This window comes from Salvelinus fontinalis, chromosome 16 (assembly GCF_029448725.1).
Source record: "Salvelinus fontinalis isolate EN_2023a chromosome 16, ASM2944872v1, whole genome shotgun sequence".
NCBI classification, from domain to species: domain Eukaryota; kingdom Metazoa; phylum Chordata; class Actinopteri; order Salmoniformes; family Salmonidae; genus Salvelinus; species Salvelinus fontinalis.
Genome location: NC_074680.1, coordinates 2,150,362 through 2,171,263, shown reverse-complemented (window position 1 = coordinate 2,171,263; position 20,902 = coordinate 2,150,362). Strand labels below are relative to the sequence as shown.

General features: G+C 42.4%; 2 protein-coding genes across 2 annotated transcripts in view; one reads left to right on the top strand and one right to left on the bottom strand.

The window, feature by feature from the left end:
* The window catches only part of babam2 (BRISC and BRCA1 A complex member 2), a 196,732-nt gene extending 184,575 nt beyond the window's left edge, over positions 1-12,157 (bottom strand). The window contains exons 1-3 of the mRNA XM_055864136.1: positions 11,922-12,157; positions 11,292-11,446; positions 3,472-3,548 (exon numbers count right to left, since the gene is read on the bottom strand). Of these exons, the coding sequence (XP_055720111.1) occupies positions 3,472-3,548; positions 11,292-11,428 (214 nt within the window). The 5' untranslated portion in view covers positions 11,429-11,446; positions 11,922-12,157. The remainder of the gene's footprint in view (positions 1-3,471; positions 3,549-11,291; positions 11,447-11,921) is intronic.
* A 189-nt stretch (positions 12,158-12,346) lies between these two features.
* Positions 12,347-20,902, top strand: part of rbks (ribokinase) — an 81,632-nt gene continuing 73,076 nt past the window's right edge. Inside the window, exon 1 of the mRNA XM_055864138.1 lies at positions 12,347-12,468. The gene's annotated coding sequence lies outside the window, so the exon portion shown is untranslated. The remainder of the gene's footprint in view (positions 12,469-20,902) is intronic.

The window sequence follows — 20,902 nt, the reverse complement described above, 5'->3', positions numbered from 1 at the left end:
CGCATTTAACCCAACCCCCTCTGAATCAGAGAGGTGCGGAGGGCTGCCTTAAATCGACATCCACGTCATCGGCGCCCGGGGATTTTTAACCTGTCAAACGCTTTTGTATTCATTAGTATACTAATTAATTTCAGAGTTATATTAGGGGGAGAACACTGATGATCCAGGATTTTGGGGAAGTAGCCTACCCATACACAGTCTTACTGCAGTGACCTAATTGAATACAAAAACAAATACTGTATGCCAGGGGGGCCTGCTGGTTTTCTGTTTTACCTGATAATCAATTGCACCCACCTGGTGTCCCAGCTCTAAATCAGTCCCTGGTTAGAGGCGAACAATGACAAAAAGCAGCGGAACTGGCTTTGAGGTCCAGAGTTGAGTTTGAGGGCTGTACGCCATAGTGCGCTAAAGGACACAGAATAGCCTGTACTAGCCAAATGGAATCACTTTCAGAGGCACAGTCCCATACTGACTGATTCAGTATTTGCATTTTACTCAGTCATGATCTTACAGCTTAAATCGTGTGCCAAAGTCTCGGCAAAATGGTTAGCCATCTGTTGGAATGACGCAGCTGAGGGAGAATTTGTTGTTGAGAAAGCAAAACCAGGAAACAAACAATTTGCCTCAATAACTCCTGATGTTTTTGCACACATTGACCTGCAGAAAGGTAGTGAATAATAGTCTATACTTCCCTACAGTTTTGCTTTTGAGTAGTGGGGTCTACCGCTTGTGGCTATTTGTGTTGTAGGCTATATAACCTCTTCATTCACAAATGCCAAACACAAACACCTCCTTCCTGGTTTTTCAACCTATTCTTGGGTTAATAAAAATATCTGATTTTTGTGTGTGTGTGTCATGACTCACGGTCATTCCAGGAACACCCAGTTACGATCATTCCCGCCAAAGATATAATCATTTCAAAACATCTTGTGGGTGCATGGAGGCATTTTTGGAGCCAACCTCATAAGGAAAGCGTCAAATGTGGGACTTCTCTCAAATGTGAGAGGTTTGTTTAATGCAATTCCAGTCATGTCCAGTACAATAAACATCATGTTTATTGTGGGTAAGTAGCAAAATAGAGTGGCTGCCTGTGTTCAAATGTTCCATGCTTTCATAAGCACTGAGCTTAACAAAAGACTCACGACTACTAAACTTGAAACGCTATCGACAAGACAATTTTTAAACTTAAGAAACAATATCTGACAGTTTATTTAAAATACAGTATTAAAAAACAAAAGGGGAAAAAAATGTCAATTATTTTGGCACAGTCAACTTGGAAAGGGAAAGGGTGAATTCAACATAGGCCTATCGCAATATTTGGAATTTCATCTACATCCACATTTTGATCTACAAGATTTGATCAAGACGACACCCAATGGTTATATGAGATGCCAAAGAGTTGATATGAGTTATACAACGGGTGGGTCGAATCCTAAATGCTGATTGGTTAAAACCACATTCCAGCCAGTGTATATTCCACAAGTTACCACAGGCTAAATCTATGACGTGAAAATGCCCATTTACTCTGTTCCATCTGACTAAGCAATCCACTCTCTCATCAGCGCAGCCAAGCAATTTATAAACTTAATCTCCACTATAAAAAGCATCGATACATTATCTAACTTCTTTTAGACTCACATTTCGTTTTCAACAGCAGAGGTTTATATAAACCTTTCTGTCTGTCTCAGACATTTGCAACATTGTTTCAATATCCATATTCGATCTCCAGCTGTTCCATAGTAATGAACCTGCCTGTCTGTCCGATGAGACGGACAGACAGGCAGCTTTTCTCAGCTAGTCGAAATCATGAATCAGCATAATTTTTATGGATATATACAAAGAAATGTAAATTGAAAAAAGGTCAAACGAAATGAAGTGCAGCTAGTTTACAGTCTTTCCAGCTTCAGTTTGAAGTGATTGTGTTAGCTGTGTTGTTGGCTAGCTCCTCTGAACAACAGTGTCCTGGCGAGAGAGCACACTTTCTATGTCAGGCGAAATTGCGCCTCATTAGCTCATTGTTATGGATATATCCAAATAAATGTCACTAGAAAACAGCTTAAACAAATGCAAATGCAGCTACTTTGCTGTAATTCTGACGTGACTGTAAATTAGCTAAGGGATAAGAACATTGCCAGACAGTATGGCAATGGAACACTTAAAACGAATGGCTGGGTCACGTCCATAGATACAGAACAAAAAGAATGAACGACTGGGTCGCGTCTCTGGCAACCGAACCGATAGAACGAACGGCCAGCCAGCTTGGGTAGCAACCCTAGATTTGTGTCGGAACTATATCTTGTGGAAGGATGAAATAGTATGAATAAATTCATCAAAATAACATTTTTGATGAAAATATGTCAATCATTATTTGAATACGTTGGTAACCTGTTAAAGTGATAATGCCCTCGAAGCTGATGTTTGGAGGATTTATTGGCACAGGTGGTGTTAGGCCCGAGACGGCAAACCGTGCCAATACCTTTCGGTTACTGGTCCCATTTTTTGGACATTAAGGCATGCTTCAAACACCGACTTCGAGGGCATTACCACTTAAATAACTCGTTGTCTTGTCCATTTTAATTAATGCCAACCCCTTCCAACCCAGCAAAAACAATATTCCCTAGAATATTAACTGAAGATAAACCATTCCACATCAAATAATAGCTTACCGATCAAGATTTCATTACAAACAATATTGCAATATGTTTATTTTAAAACAATACAGTGTATATTTGCAGCAGCTCTGCAATGCAGAGACAACTCCACCTGGCCTATGAAAGCATAAGACCCAAAGGCAAAGCTGTTCAGGAAGATTTAGGCTTTCAAATGTTAGCTCTAGACAGGGGACATGGCAAAACAAAAAAAACATGAGATTGTTTCTTCCATTAAAAACCAATAATGATTCAAATATTTCTTCAGCATCTGCGCAAGTTATCCATCAGTTATCCAACTGATCAGTAAATCTGTCCCCAACCAAGTGACAGTTAGCCAATTATATTTATGTTCACACCAACTACTGTATAACTTTCTCAAAAAGAATAGCAACATGCCGATGCTAACTTGTACAGCTACAAAACTAGAAGCTAAAATCATGAGCTGATTTAGATCCCATCTATCACACTGGATTACTAATACATTTCTGCCCCTATCAACATAAATCAGGATCAGCTGTCTCTATACATATAGGCTACATCCTAAATTGCACCCTACTCCCTATTTACTTGCCTAGAAAAAATAAAGGTTACATTTAAATTAAAATTGAGTGCACTACTTTGGACCAGAGCCCTATGGGGCCCTGTTCAAAAGTAGGGCATTATATAGGGAAAACAGTGACATTTGGGATACAGATATGACCTTAACAGCAGAGCCAACCAGGCCTGACCTGGACTAGATGTTCATTGCACAAATGAACCAAACACGTGTGAAAGGAGACAAATAGGGGAGAATGAGCTAGACAGCGGGAGCACTGCTTACATTTCAAGGTTTCTCCAGCGTAGGGGATGTGCAGTTTGAATCGATCACAACAGGGCCCTGGAGTCAGAGATGTGCATCTGAAGAGATGGGGAAAGAGATGTCAAATTGGGTGTCAAGCTAAGAGTAGGGATGCACAATATATCGGTGAACATATCGGAATCGGCCGATATTAGCTAAAAATGCCAACATCGGTATCGGCCCGATGTCTAGTTTAACGTCGATGTTAAAAACCGATGTCAAAGCTACTATGCATACCTATGTAACGTAGGTACATGACGTAATGACGCCACGTAAAATGTTGCGCTACACGTGAAACACAGCATTCCTAACCTAGCCCACAGTGTCTGCTGCATGGCTCGAGCAGTCATTTGAAAGAGTAAGAAAACTCAAAGGCGAAATCCATTAAAGCCAAGAAAATGGAATTAATTGCCCTTGACAATCAACCGTTCTCTTTCGTGGGTGTTGTTGGCTTTCGCCGACTGGTCGAGCACCGGTACACACTACCAAGTGCGCTATTTTTCAGATGTTGCCCTACCGGAGTTACACAGTAATAGCGTCACTGCAATTAGCTTCACCACATACATACTATGGGACGCCGTAGCACCAATACAACCAGCCTGAAAACAATGACCAGTAGAAACCACAGTCATTTTCATTATTCTTAGCAATGATTTAGGAATCCTTGTGAGTAAGTATTAGCTAGGTTGCCACTTGTTGTTCGCCTATTGAAATTTAGTCTTCAGTCCATGAACATAAATAGCTAGCCAGCTACTTAACCCTGTTGCCCAAAGCTAATGTTATAAGCAGCCAGCTAGCTTCATCTGGCTAGTGAGGCTCGATCGGACCACGATGTGTTGTGAAGGTAGCCACAATAAGGATTAGACACAAGTGGAATTTGCGGTTTGCCTTAAAAAAAAAAGTATGTCATTGACAGTGATGCAAATGACTACAAATAGTAGAATTATGCCATACTTTTATTTTGAAGGCTAACCGCAAAGTCCACTTTTGTAGCTAATCCTCATTGTGGCTAGCTTCACATAGATGGGTCTGACCACCATTAATCAAATAAGAACTGTCTTATAAATTAGGGTTATTTTAGATAGCTACCTAACTATAGCTACTGAAACAAATTATGAGCTAGCTAGCTTTCTTTATGACCAGCACTGTAGGTGCGCGAGACAACTTACCAGCATCATAGCATACGTATCGATGAATTGTTGTGTCATATGAAATACGAGTGATAGTGTAATCAATATGTAATAACCACGTAAAAAATGTATGAACGTGTTAAATTATTATGTGACGTACAGTCATATTCAGGTCCTGATTGGTCAACAAGCTTATTTGACACGTCAAATAGTATTATTTGACGTGTATCTTTTTTGACACACAAAAACCCAAACGGCGTTCCATAGAAATCCTGGTTGAGAATGAAACGACTGAACAAATGAACAACAAAACAGCACAGCAAGTTAGTGAAAGAAATCGGTTTTGATAATGTTTTACTGGTAATGGGCACATACATAAATGCCAACAAAATAACTTTCTGGTCAGTGTGGTGTGTGTGTAACCTTTATTTAACTAGGCAAGTCAGTATTTACAATGACGGCCCGGATGACGCTGGGCCAAATGTGCGCCGCCCTATGAGACTCCCAATCACGGCCGGATGTGATAGACCCTGGATTCGAACCAAGGACTGTAGTGACGCCTCTTGAACTAGAATGCTTAAAAGGCCTTTTTTTATTTTTTTTTATTTATATTGGTTGTCGGTATCGTTTTTTTGGGGCAAGGAAAATATTGGAAATCGGTATCGGCCAAAAATGTCATATTGGTGCGTCACTAGCTAAGAGTCTATATTTTTTGGACATTAAGGCATGTTTCAACCATTATCCATTCTAAAAATGTGGAATAGGCCTAAGCAAAGGCTTTGATTTCTGAGGGGGGCTGCCTTAATTGAGGTCCACATCATCGGAGCCTGGGAAGCAGATGTTGTTTGGGGTGACTGCCTTTCTCAAGGGCAGAACGGCAGATTTTTTAACCTTGCCAGCTCAGGGATTCAAACCAGCGACCTTTCGGTTACTTGCAAAATGCCCTTAACCACTAGCCTACCTGCACATTTTTGTACAGTGCATACTAGAGTTGAGTACACTACAATGTACTATACTGTACTCTACTTGACTATACTGTACTCTTGCACTACTGTACTCTACTGTTCTATGCTGTACTGTACCAGTGTTTCCGGTGCAGTCATTTAGCTGTGGCGCTGCGTCATTACAAAATCATTGCTGCCATGCCAAAAAAATATGGAACATGAAACTATATTTCTGCCGAGGCACACATTGAAGATGCTAGAACAGTCCACGTTAACTTCTCCTCTGCAAACAAAACGAGTAATACATAGACAATAGTTGAGTTTAATCATTTACCTAGGTTGGCTTGTTGTGTGTGTAACCGATGTGAAACGGCTAGCTAGTTAGCGGTGGTGCGCGCTAATAGCGTTTCAATCGGTGACGTCACTCGCTCTGAGACCTTGAAGTAGTTGTTCCCCTTACTCTGCAAGGGCCGCGGCTTTTGTGGCGCGATGGGTAACGATGCTTCGAGGGTGGCTGTTGTCCATGTGTGCAGAGGGTCCCTGGTTCGAGCCCAGGTAGGGGCGAGGAGAGGGACGGAGGCAATACTGTTACATGTGTTATACGCAAAATAAATATTCCTCTCGAGGCACATTCAACCTACGATTGCCATAGGGACGGAAACATGCATTCTAGCAAGCTGTCAATGCACAACAATTCTTGCGTTTGCCGGGAAAACAGCCGTTTTAATGGTCTTTGTTAAAAAGAGGGGTATCCCAGCTTTCCATTCCTACTTTCTTTATTTCTCAACTCCTAAATATGCACGAACTGTACCATTTTGAACCCTGAGTTTTTAGCAGCAGCATGGTTAACGTTACCACGACGCAATTCGCTGAGAGTGCAGTGGGGAGAGTGGAGCTTAATGTAACACCGGTCAATTGTAGGGTAACTTGCGGTAAAACACCACCCAACATAATTTTGGGGGACTGACTTAAACTGTGATGAGACAGATGATATTTTTAGTTGAGCAAGAGTAGTGCAACCAGGTAAAGTATTGGAGGGGGACATAAAATGAATCAATAGAATGCTAACTAGTTAAAAGATCACACTTGGAACCTAGCTAATGATTAGCCCAATAGGGTTATAGTCACAGCCGTGTATGTTCCCCCTCAAGCTGATACCACGACGGCCCTCAAAGAACTTCACTGGACCTTATGCAAACTGGAAACCACATATCCTGACGCTGCATTTATTGTAGCTGAGGATTTCAACAAAGCAAATTTGAGGAGAACGCTACCCAAGTTCTGACAACACATTGACTGTAGTACTCGCGCTTCAAAAACTCTCGACCACTTTTACTCCCCCTTCCGGGATGAATACAAGGCCCCCCCCCCCCCACCCTCCGTTCGTCAAACCAGATCACGACTCCATTCTGCTCCTCCCTTCCTATAGGCAGAAAGTAAAACAGTAAGTACCCGTGCTATGGACTATTCAACGCTGGTCTGACCAATCAGAATCCATGCTTCAAGATTGTTTTGATCATGCGGACTGGGATATGTTCCGGGTTGCGTCAGAATTTCATTGAAGTCTACACAGACAAGGTGACTGAGTTCATCAGGAATAGTATAGGGGATGATGTTTCCACTGTGACTATTAAAACATACCCAAACCAAAAACCGTGGATAGATGGTGGCCTAGTGGTTAGAGCGTTGGGCTAGTAACCGAAAAGTTGCTGGATCGAATCCTCGAGCAAACAAGGTAAAAATCTGTCGTTCTGCCCCTGAACAAAGCAGCTAACCCACTGTTCCCCGGTAGGCCGTCATTGTAAATAAGAATAAGTTCTTAACCGACTTGCCAAAACTGAAAGTGCGAACAACAGTGTTTAACCACGGCAAGGTTCATGGGAATAAAGTTGGATATAAATAGTGTAGTTATTCCCTCCGTAAGGCAATCAAACAGGCAAAACGTCAGTACAGAGACAAAGTGGAGTCACAATTCAACGGCTCAGACACGAGACGTACAGTACGTTTTGAAAGTATTCAGACCCCTTGACTTTTTCCACATTTTGTTACGTTACAGCCTTATTCTAAAATTGATTTAACAAACAATGTTTTACACTCATCAATCAACACACAATACCTAATTTACTCAGTACTTTGTTGAAGGACTTTGGCAGCGATTACAGCCTCAAGTCTTCTTGAGTAGGAAGCTACAAGCTTGGCACACCTGTATGGGAGTTTCTCTCATTCTTCTCTTCTCAATCTTGTCAGGTTGTCAGATGGAGAGCATCGCTGCACAGCTATTTTCAGGTCTCTCCAGAGATGTTCGATCGGGGGTCATGTCCAGATTCTGGCTGGGCCACTCAAGGACATTCAGGGACTTGTCCAGAAGCCTCTCCTGCATTGTCTTGGCTGTGTGCTTAGGGTCGTTGTCTTGTTGGAAGATGAACCTTCACCCCCAGTCTGAGGTCCTGAGCACTCTGGAGCAGGTTTTCATTCAGGATCTCTCTGTACTTTGTTCCATTCATCTTTCCCTCGATCCTAATTAGTCTCACAGTCCCCACAGCATGATGCTGCCACCACCATGCTTCACAGTAGGGATGATGCCAGGTTTCCTCCAGGCGTGAGGCTTGGCATTCAGGTCAAAGAGTTCAATCTTGGTTTCATCAGACCAGAGAATCTTGTTTCTCATGGTCTGAGTCCTTTAGGTGCCGTTTGGCAAACTCCAAGCGGGCTATCATGTGCGTTTTACTGAGGGGTGGCTTCTGGTGGAGTGCTGCAGAGATGGGAGAACCTTACCGAAGGACAACCATAGAGGAACTCTGGAGCTCTGTCAAAGTGACCATCGGATTCTTGGTCACCTAACTGACTAAGGCCCTTCTCCCCCGATTGCTCAGCTTGGCCGGGCGGCCAGCTCTAGGAAGAGTCTTGGTGGTTCCAAACTTCTTCCATTTAAGAATGATGGAGGAAACTGTGTTCTTGGGGACCTTCAATGCTGCAGACATCTTTTGGTACCCTTCCCCAGATCTGTGCCTTGACAAAATCCTGTATCGGAGCTCTACGGACAATTCCTTCGACCTCATGGCTTGGTTTTTGCTTTGACATGCACTGTCAATTGCAAAGTTTCTTAAGAACTATAAGCGAGGCAGCCCTCACAGTCGGCGCCATTCCTTCCTTGGTGTGGGACCTTACATAGACAGGTGTGTGCCTTTCCAAATCATGTCCAATCGATTGAATATACCACAGGTGGACTCCAATCAAGTTGTAGAAACATCTCAAGGATGATCAATGGAAACAGGACGCACCTGAGCTCAATTTTGAGTCTCATAGCAAAGGGTCTGAATACTTATGTAAATAAGATATTTCTGTGTTTTATTTTTAATACATTTGTTAAACTTTCTAAAAACTTGTTTTCGATTTGTCATTACGGGCAATAGTGTGTAGACTGATGAGGGAAATATATTTAAACCATTTTAGAATTAGGCTGTAATGTAACAAAATGTGGAAACGGGAAAAGTGTCTGAATACTTTCCGAATGCACTGTATATGGCAGGGTCTACGGAAAACCAGCCACGTCACGGACACCTACGTCTTGCTCCCGGACAAACTTAACACCTTCTTTGCCCGCTTTGAGGATAACACAGTGCCACCGACGCAGCCTGCTCGCAAGGACTGTGGGCTCTCCTTCTCCATGGGCAACGTGTTAACCCTCGGAAGGGTCCCGGCCCAGATGGCATCCCTAGCCGCGTCCTCAGAGCATGCGCAGAGCAGCTGGCTGGAGTGTTTACAGACATATTCAATCTCTCCCTACCCCAGTCTGCTGTCCCCACTTGCTTCAAGATGTATACCATTGTTCCTGTACCCAAGAAAGCAAAGGTAACTTAACTAAATGACTGTTGCCCGGTAGCACTCACTTCTATCACCATGAAGTGCTTAGAGAGGCTAGTTAAGGATCATCTCCCCTCCACCTCTACCTGACACCCTAGACCCACTGCAATTTGCATACCACCCCAATAGATCCAGACCATACAATCGCCATCGCACTCAACACTGCCCTATCCTATCTGGACAAGAGGAATACCTATGTAAAAATGCTGTTCATTGACTATAGCTCAGCCTTCAACACCATAGTACCCTCCAAGCTCATCATTAAGCTCGGGGCTATGGGTCTGAACCCGCCCTGTGCAACTGGGTCCTGAACTTCCTGCCGGGCTACCCCCAAGTGGAGAAGGTAGGAAACAACACCTCCACTATGCTGATCCTCAACACAAGGGTGCAAGCTCAGCCCCCTCCTGTACTCTCTGTTCACTGCGTGGCCACGCACGCTTCCAACTCAATTATCAAGTTTGCAGATGACACAACAGTAGTTGGCCTGATTACCAACAATGGCGAGACAGCCTACAGGGAGGAGGTGAGGGCCCTGGCAGAGTGGTGCCATTATAATAACCTCTACCTCAACGTCAAAAAAACGAAGGAGCTGATCGTGGACTTCAGGAGACAGTAGAGGGAGTACGCCCCTATCCACAAAGCTTCAAGTTCCTCGGTGTACACATCACAGGAGGGCTACACACATTTTTACAGATGCACAACTGAGAGAATCCTGCCGGACTGTATCACCGCCTGGTACGGCAACTACACCGCCCATAAGAGCAGGGCTCTCCAGAGGGTGGTGCGGTCTGCCCAACATATCACTGGGGGCACACTACCTGCCCTCTAGGACACCTACATCACCCGATGTCACAGGAAGGCCAAAAATATCATGCAGGACATCAACCACCTGAGCCACGGCCTGTTCACCCCGCTATCATCCAGAAGGCGAGGTCAGTACAATTGATTCAAAGCTGGGACCTAGAGACTGAAAAACAGCTTCAATCTCAAGACCATCAGACTGTTAAATAGCCATCACCTGGTTACTCAACCCTGCACCTTAGAGGCTGCTGCCCTATGTACATGGAATCACTGATCACTTTAATAATGGAACACTAGTCACTTTAAATAATGTTTACATACTGCTTTATTCATTTCATATATATATATATATATATATATATATATATATTGTATTCTACTGTATTTTAGTCAATTCCACTCCGACATTGCTCGTCTTAATATTTATATATTTCTTAATTACATTCTTTTACTTTTAGATTTGTGTGTATTGTTGTGAATTGTTAGATACTACTGCACGGTTGGAGATAGCGAAACGCTTGTGTTCCTACACCCGCAATAACATCTGCTAAATATGTGTATTTGACCAATAAAATTTGATTTGATTTGAAAGATGAGCAACCCCATGCTTCAGCCTATTTATTTATAGCCACTATGTTGCATCAGTTGGGCTACAGGTGATAATGCTTATTGCTAACCTGATAATATGGTCCAATATGTTAAAATAATTTTACCAAATAATTTTACCAATATGTTATTGGGCTCTTTCTGGAGGTGGAAATTATATTTTAGATGGTGTCAGCATAATTCGATTTTCATTCATTTTGGAGTAGAACGTCCTGAGCGCCTCAGTCCTTCTACATAAAAATGAACTGGGGACACCAGACCCACTCTTCTTCATCAGAACTTGACAGGTAAAAGTGAATTCACACATCCGTCATCTTGCTTTCACCTATCATATTTTTTCAAATTAGTGCACATGAAAGAGAGGATATAAGGAAGAGAAATCACTTTAAACTATTGAAATGCACCACATAGTTTAATATCAAAGGGTCACAGACTGTCATTGAGCAGAGGAACTCACCCAGTCTTGAGGTCTGTGACGCGCAGGCAGTTGGTGGAGTCAAGGCCCACTCGACCATTCCGCACCACACTGCACAACAAGGGGCGCAGCTCAGGAGAGATGCGGTTCAGTGCAACCTCAGGGGACATGTTGCTCATCTTCCACACTCAGGTTCTCTGGAAACAGCCCAAGACAGAGACCAAAGGGGCTTGCCATCATTAACGCAGTAGACACATCATTCAATCTCACAATGCATTGACAGCTATAAAATACATATTACTAAGACAATGCTCTTGTAACAGTATGTCATGTGTTCTGCAAGCTATGGTCAGAGTTTGTTAGATTAATCAATCACAGGCACTGACATTTTGATACAGACATCTTTCCAACACTAGCAATGTTTGAAAAATAGCTAGCTAACTTACTGCAATTGTATTCATGCAAAATCGAGTCAAATTAATGGCACAGAGATAGCTAAATGTATTCACTAACGTTCGTTTACTTTCATTTTGATGTGTTGTTGTCGAAAGTTAGCAGCTAACTAAGTTTCCATAAGCAGTAGTGGGAAGTTTTCCCAATAATTAACTAGAAAGCTTGCTAACGTTACATCAATTGCTGTCAAAGTCAGCTCAAAATTGGGAAATAGCTTACTTTATTGGAAATCCGTTAACGTTTAAATTTGTACAGCAAATAATCGGTCGTCACTAGTTACCACAGTCCCAAAGTAAACCAATAAATATTAAAATGTGATTAACCACACTGCTAAGATTATGCGTAACCCTAATCTTTGTTTTTATCAATTTTTACAACAGCCAATTTTGACTTCGTGGTTGTGCTATACAGTGTAAACCCAAATCTTCCGGTAGATGCTTCTGGGGTCCTTTTCGGACCTCAAAGTCCATAGCCGGTGTTGCTTTTGCCGGTCTACAAAAGGCTCATTTTCATCCTCTGCAAAATATATTTTTTGATACAACTCTTTTTTGTGTGTTATAATAATGATTCCATAGAATAGAGATTGCATTTTTTATTTGGTCAGCAAATTCATTCGAAATGCATTATACGAGTCAGAACTAGCTTAGCTAGTAGATATTCCAGAGCTGTCATTTTTCAACGTGTAACCAGAGGCAGATACTGACTGTGCTAGCAGTGCACTTTGGCCACTTCATAACAAGACAGCGAATACAGAATTGGACATTAGGTAATGTGTTTATATCTTACATGTTCACATTATTCATAAATCCAAGTAACATTAGGGCAGTGTTTTTTGCTAGCTAGCAAAGTAAAGTTTAGTCAAGCAAACTAATGTCAGCCACTGTATCAAAGATTTTTAATTGTTCTATCTGTGACTGTTGGAATCATAGCCGATTAAATTCAATTCCGCGATTTACGATGGAGTTGGGCAACTAGTGTGTGCTTACTGGAGCTCCGATTCAGTTTTTATTAAAAAACGACTGATTTCAGCACCCTCCAATTACATATGACATTGTTCAGTGTAATTGCGTGCTGTTCTTTGTGTGCTGTAATCAGTCGTTTTTTTTTATAAAAACGTCATTTTGTGACGTTGGAACTCCAGTCAGCCCACACTAGTTTCCGCCCAGCTCCATGTTTAAATCGTAGAGTTGAGTTTAGCCGGCTATTGGCAGTGGTGGAAAAAGTACTCAATTATCATACATGAATAAAAGTAAAGATACTCAGACATCATTTACAAACGAAGCAATTGTGTTTAATGAGTCTGCCAGAGCAGAGGCAGTAGGGAAGACCAGGGATGAATTGGACCATTTTCCTGTCAAAAGTATTTTTGGGTGTCGGAAAATGTATGGCGTACAAATTACATTATTTCCCCTAGGAATTAGGTGAAGTAATTGTTGGCAAAAATGCAAATAATAAATTAAAGTACAGATACCCAAAAAAACTACTTAATAGTACTTTAAAGTATTTTTACTTAAGTACTTTACATCACTGGCTATTGGAATAGCTAGCTACATGCAACCAATATTGCCAATGTCTGTCTGACACAGTGCACTCTTTTCAGTCTCAGTGTGTGCATGAGTATTTAGTGTGGTGCTCGGTTAAGTCATAATGCCCAAGAAGCCAGTGTTGGGAGGATATATTGGCACGGGTGTTGTTAGACCTTAGACGAAGTCAAGGGGCAAACCGTGCCAATATATCATCCAAACACCGGCTTTGAGGGCATTTTTACTTTTATACAACGGGTTGCCAACATATTCAAACAATGATTTACGTATTTTCATTAAAAACGTTATTTTGATGAATTTATTCATACTATTTCATCCTTCCACATATAGCCTCGCTACTGTTATTTTATTGTTGCTCCTTAATTATTGATATTTTTCTTTTTTTAATTAAAACTGCATTGTTGGCCGTACTGTTAGCTCGTCAACTACATCTAACTTATTCACATCAAAAAGTGCAGGCAGAATAACAGCAAAGTAGACGTATCTGCATTTGTTCAGGCTGTTTTCTAGTGACATCTATTTGGATACATCCATAACAATGTGCTCACCCGTCAGGACACGTTCAGAGGAGCTAGCCAACAACACAGCTAACACAATCACTTCAAAGTGAATCTGGAAAGACTGCAAACTAGCTGCACTTCATTTCGTTTGACCTTTTGTCAATTGACATTTCTTTGTATATATCCATAAAAATGATACCAGCCGATTCATGATTTCGACTGGCTGAGAAACGCTGCCTGCCTTTCTCTCTCGCCCAGACTCCCAACACGTTCATTACTATGGGACAGCAGGAGATCGAATTTGAATATTGAAACAATGTTGCAAATGTCAAAGAGACAGATAAAATAGTAAGGTTTATACAAATCTCTGCTGTTGAAAACGAATTCTTAGTCGAAAAGAAATGTGAGATAATGTCTAAATGCTTTTTATAGTGGATATTAAGTTTATAAAGTGCCTGGCTGGGTCGATGAGACAGTGGATTGCGCAGTCAGATGGAACGGTGTAAATAGGCATTTTAATGTCATTAGAGTTAGCTGGTGGTAAGTTGTGGTATAGACACTGACTGGAATGCGGTTTTAACCAATCAGCATTCAGGATTAGACCCACCCAATGTGTAATAGGCAATAACAAACACTTGGACCATATAAACTAAAGTTAATCTTCAACAGTGAATGCTGTGTATGGCCTATTTCATGGCTGGTCCAAAGTTCCTAACCAGCTATTGACTAGCAAGCCTCTATTGGCCTACTATGTGCTGTAGTAGCTAGCCGACTCTGTGTTTGTGCTTGACAATGAACAAAAACACAGAATAAGCACCAAGACAAGACTGCACAATGGAGGTAAAACTAAAATGGCAATGGACTGGAACACCAGGACACTGATTTGCTACTCGTGCTATGTCTAGAAAAATTATGAATGTTATGAGAAACACTGATTAATTACCATCATGCCCAGACAGTGTGTGAAAGGCTTGAATCATAGGGGGAAACTTGATTTCTTGCATACTCTCTCCTCAAAACAGTTAATTGGATGCAGTTTGGTAAGGAGGCACAAGACAAGGACAGATGACGTTAGGAATCAAATCAACAAAAAAGCCTATATTCACATTGGGTCAACCTGTGTCAGTGTGGCTTTAACCATTAATTGCCACCATTGCATTGATCCCCTCTCAATGAGAAGTTGTCATAACCTGATGGAGAGAAGTGTCCCAAACTATACTAAACAAAAAAATTAATGCAACATGTAAAGTGTTTCATGAGCTGAGATAAAAAATCCCAGAAATGTACTATACGCACAAAAAGCTTATTTCTCTAAAATGTTGTGCATAAATTTGTTTACATCCCTGTTAGTGAGCATTTCTCCTTTGCCAAGATAATCCATCCACCTGAAAGGTGTGGCATATCAAGAAGCTGATTAAACAGCTGGGGACAATAAAATGCCACTCTAAATTTTGCCACACAACACAATGTCACAGATGTCTCAAGCTTTAAGGGAGCGTGCAATTGGCATGCTGACTGCAGGAATGTCCGCCAGAGCTGTTGCCAGAGAATTTCATGTTCATTTCTCTACCATTCTCAACCACTTTCGATGGCCACTGGCATGCTGGAGAAGTGTGGTCTTCATGGATTAATCCAGGTTTCAACTGTACCGGGCAGCTGGGAGACAGCCTGTATGGCATCGTGTGGGAAAACGGTTTGCTGATGTCAACGTTATGTACAGCGTGCCCCATGGTGGTGGTGGGGTTATGGTATGGTCAGGCATAAACTACGGACAATGAACACAATTGCATTTTTTCGATGGCAATTTGAATGCACAGAGGGACCGTGACGAGATTCTGAGGCCCATTGTCGTGACATTCATCCGCCACCATCACCTCATGTTTCAGAATGATAATGCACAACCCCATGTCACAAGGATCTGTACGTAATTCCTGGAAACAGAAAATGTTGCAGTTCTTCCATGGCCTGCATACTCACCACACTTCACCCATTGAGCGTGTTTGGGATACTCTGGATCGACATGGACGACAGACTGTTCCGGTTCCCACCAATATCCATAGACTTCGCACAGCCATTGAAGAGGAGTGGGACAACATTCCACAGGCCACCAATCAACAGCCTGATCAACTCTTATGCGAAGGAGATGTTTTGTGCTGCATGAGGCAAATGGTGGTCCCACCAGATACGGACTGGTTTTCTGAACCAGATACGGACTGGTTTTCTGAACCAGATACGGACTGGTTTTCTGAACCAGATACGGACTGGTTTTCTGAACCACGCCTAGAGCTGTTACGGTGACCATATTACCGCCACACCAGCGGTCACAAGTCATGAAGGCAGTCAAATTCCATGTCACTGTTTAAAATCGGTAATTAGTCTTCTCCAAGCTCTGATGCTGCTGATGGTCATTAGTCGCTTACCCGACTTGCTAACTGCCTGGTACTCACCAGTCGTTTGTCCCTCTAAATCGCTCTGATGTCAATGCAAATGTAATCAAAAATCTAATCAAACACTTCATTAGAGCAGAACAGAGTGGTGGCCTCTATTAAAAAGAGGAGTATCCCAACAGCTTTCTATAGGCTAGGCCTACTACAGTTGAAGTCGAAAGTTTACATACACTTAGGTTGGAGTCATTTAAACTCATTTTTCAAACACTCCACAAATTACCTGTTAACAAACTATAGTTTTGTCAAGTCAGTTAGAACATCTACTTTGTGCATGACACAAGTAATTTTTCCAACAATTGTTTACAGACAGATTATTTCACTTATAATTCGCTATATCATTATTCCAGTGGGTCAGAAGTTTACAAACACTAAGTTGACTGTGCCTTTAAACAGCTTGGAAAATTCCCGAAAATGATGTCATGGCTTTAGAAGCTTCTGATAGGCTAATTGACATAATTTGAGTCAATTGGAGGTGTACCTGTGGATGTATTTCAAGGCCTACCTTCAAACTCAGTGCCTCTTTGCTTGACATCATGGGGAAATCAAAAGAAATCAGCCAAGACCTCAGGAAAAAAAACTAGACCTCCACAAGCACCTGAAGGTACCACGTTCATCTGTACAAACAATAGTACGCACGTATAAACACAGTGGGACCACGCAGCCGTCATACTTCCAGGAAGGAGGTCATACGCGCTCAGGAAGACGACGCGTTCTGTCTCCTAGAGATTAATGTATTTTGGTGCAACAAGTGCAAATCAATTCCAGAACAACAGCAAAGGACTTGTGAAGATGCTGGAGGAAACGGGTACAAAAGTATCTATATCCACAGTAAAACGAGTCCTATTACGACAACCTGAAAGGCCGCTCAGCAAGGAGAAGCCACTGCTCCAAAATATCCATTAAAAAAAGCCAGACTATGGTTTGCAACTGCACATGGGGACAAAGATCGTACTTTTTGGAGAAATGTCCTGAGGTCTGATGAAACAAAAATAGAACTGTTTGGCCATAATGACCATCATTGTGTTTGGAGGAAAAAGGGGGAGGCTTGCAAGCCGTAGAACACTATCCCAACCGTGAAGCACAGGGGTGGCAGCATCATGTTGTGGGGGTGCTTTGCTGCAGGAGGGACTGGTGTGCTGGAAAAGTGTCCTCCATTCGCTATTTAACCCTGCCCATTTCGAGACATGATAATGGTACATTCTAAATCAAAATCAATTTCATCCATATATTATTTAGTATATGTAAAGACAAGATTAAATCAAGAATGGTCTGGTAAGTGACAATATTGCCTATTACTTGTACATTAAATACCTTACTTCCATAAGTATTCAGACCCTTTGCTATATGACTTGGAATTGAGCTCAAGTGCATCCTGTTTCAATTGATCATCCTTGAGATGTTTCTACAACATGATTGGAGTCCACCTGTGGTCAATTAAATTAATTGGACATGATTTGGAAAGGCACACACCTGTCTATATAGGGTCCCACAGTTGACAGTGCATGTCAGATTAAAAACCAAGCCATGAGTCGAAGGTATTGCCCATTGAGCTTCGAGGCAGGATTGTGTCGAGGCACAGATCTGGGGAAGGATACCAAAAAATTGCTGCAGCATTGAAGGTCCCCAAGAACACAGTGGCCTCCATCAGTCTTAAATGGAATAAGTTTGGAACAACCAAGACTCTTCCTAGAGCTGGCCGCCCGACCAAACTGAGCAATCGGGGGAGAAGTGCCTTGGTTAGGGAGGTAACCAATAACCTAATGGTCACTCTGACAGAGCTCCAGAGTTCCACTGTGGAGATGGGAGAACCTTGCAGAAGGACAATCATATCTGCAGCACTCCACCAATCAGGCGTTTATAGTAAAGTGGTCAGATGGAAGCCACTCCTCAGTAAAAGGCACATGACAGCCTGCTTGGAATTTGCCAAAAGGCACCTGAAGACTCTCAGACCATGAGAAACAAGATTCTCTGGTCTGATGAAACCAAGATTGAACATATTTTGGCCTGAATGCCAAGCGTCACGTCTGGAGGAAACCTGGCACCATTCCTACGGTGTACCATGGGGATGGCAGCATCATGCTGTGGGGATGTTTTTCAGCGGCAGGGACTGGGAGATTAGTCAGGATCAAGGAAAAGATAAACTTAGCAAAGTACAAAGAGATCCTGATGAAAACCTGCTCGAGTGCTCAAGACCTCAGACTGGAGCGAAGGTTCACTTTCCAACAGGACAATGACCCTTATCACACAGCCAAGACAACGCAGGAGTGGCTTCGGGACAAGTCTCTGAATATCCTTGAGTGGCCCAGCCAGAGCCCGGACTTGAACCTGATCGAACATTTCTGGAGAGACCTGAAAATAGCTGTGCAGCGACGCTCTGCATCCAACCTGACAGAGATTGAGAAGATCTGCAGAGAAAAATGTGAATAATTCTGCAAATACAGGTGTGCAAGTTTGTGGCGTCATACCCAGGAAGACTCAAGGCTGTGGTCTTGCAGCCTGTGAGAAAGACTCGGTGAAGGAAAGCCATGTGAGTGAGAGGTGCTTCGGAGCATGCAGAACTCAGGGAGAAAGAAATTATCAATATTATATTCAGCCCAAGGGCACAACGGCCACTGGCTTCAAAAGATATAGATTTGTTTAGGGGGCATTACGGCCACACAAAGGGGATGCCGCCGGGAAATTCAAGACATTATCAATTGCTTGTCAAATTGTGAATGAGAGACTGATGAAGTGTGTACGGCCTGCGCAAAAAACAAAGCAGAGCTCATGTCTTTCATGCAACTTTTTTCAAAGCATCATGCAGCCTTACAATGTATTAAACATCTAAACATATAGCCCATCGTTTGTAGAACAACTAAAGTTACATTAATAACTCTAAATTAAGCATATACTGTAGGAGTACCTATTTATTTGTTTAACGCTGAACACAGAATAGCTGCATGTGCGCACTGCCTCAAATCGTTTGGAGAAAATATCCTTTCAATTTAATCAGCTTTGTTCAATTGTATTCGTCATGCTATAAAATAATATAAAATAATGCCATGGAATTCTAAGAAGATATTGTCTGCTAAATTAACTAGTGTAGCCCATAGCCATATGGCATAGCCAGATGAGGATCTGTCACGTTCCTGACCTGTTTTCCCTTGTTTTGTACTTATTTAGTATGGTCAGGGCGTGAGTTGGGTGGGTTGTCTATGTGTGATTTTCTATGTTGGGATTTTGTGTTCAGCCTGGTATGATTCTCAATCAGAGGCAGCTGTCAATCGTTGTCCCTGATTGAGAATCATACTTAGGCAGCCTGGGTTTCACGTGTGTTTTGTGGGTGTTTGTTTTCCGTGTCAGTAGTTGTGCCACACGGGACTGTTTGTCGGTTAGATTCTCTTTTGTTATTTTGTTTCGTGTAGTGTTCAGTTTATTGATAATAAAACATGGACACTTTCCACTCTGCGTCTTGGTCCGATCCCTACACCTCCTCTTCAGACGAAGAGGAGGAAATCAGCCGTTACAGAAACACCCACCAACCAAGGACCAAGCAGAGTGGGAAAGGGCAGCAGCAGAAACAGACACAGGACTCCTGGACTTGGGAGGAGATCCTGGACGGCAAGGGACCCTGGGCTCAGCCAGGGGAATATCGCCGTCCCAAGGGGGAGTTGGAGGCAGCGAAGGCAGAGAGGGGCTGGTATGAGGAGGCAGCGCGGCGACGCGGTTGGGAGCCCGAGAGTCAGACCCAAAAATGTATTGGGAGGGGGCACACGCGGAGTGTGGCAAAGCCGGGTAGGAGACCTGAGCCAACTCCCCGTGCTTACCATGGAGTGAGAGGGCGTCGTACTGGTCAGACACCGTGTTATGCGGTGGAGCGCACGGTGTCCCCAGTACGGGTGCTTAGCCCAGTGCGGGCTATTCCACCTCGCCGCACTGGTAGGGCTAGGTTGGGCATCGAGCCGGGTGTCATGAAGCCGGCCCAACGCATCTGGTCCCCAGTGCGTCTCCTCGAAGAGGAAGAGGAAATCAGCCGTTACAGGACCTAACATACGGACTAGTATGCTGTTCTGTTATTCTGAAATAGACATTTTCTTCATATCATGTTTCTTTAGACTTGTCTAAAATAAATAATGGATTTATTATGAATGTGTAGGCTATATTACATGGATTTTTTAGACTTTTTAAAATGTAGATGTACCAAAAGGTCTGCATCAGTAGCTTGTAGTCTACGTGTGGAAGCCAGTAGATGCTAAATGTGTTTATGTTAATTAACGGTCAATTACCGTGAGACCGGCAGTTACCAGCTGACGAAATTCTGTGACCGCCACTGCCCTATCCACGCCCCTACTTTTTTTTAAGGTGTCTGTGTACTCCCAGTCATGTGAAATCCATAGATTAGGGCCTAATACATTTATTTCAATTGACTGATTTCCTTATAAACTCAGCAAAAAATAAATGTCTTCTCATTGTAAACTGCGTTTATTTTCAGCAAACTATGACTTTAATTGCCTACCGTCTGTAAGCTGTTAGTGTCTTAACGACCACTCCACATGTTCATTAACTGTTTATGGTTAATTGAACAAGCATGGGAAACAGTGTTTAAACCCTTTACAATGAAGATCTGTGAAGTTTTTTGGATTTTTACGGAATTATCTTTGAAAGACAGGGTCCTGAAAAAGGGACTATTCTTTTTTTTGCTGAGATTATGAACTGTAACTCACTAACAT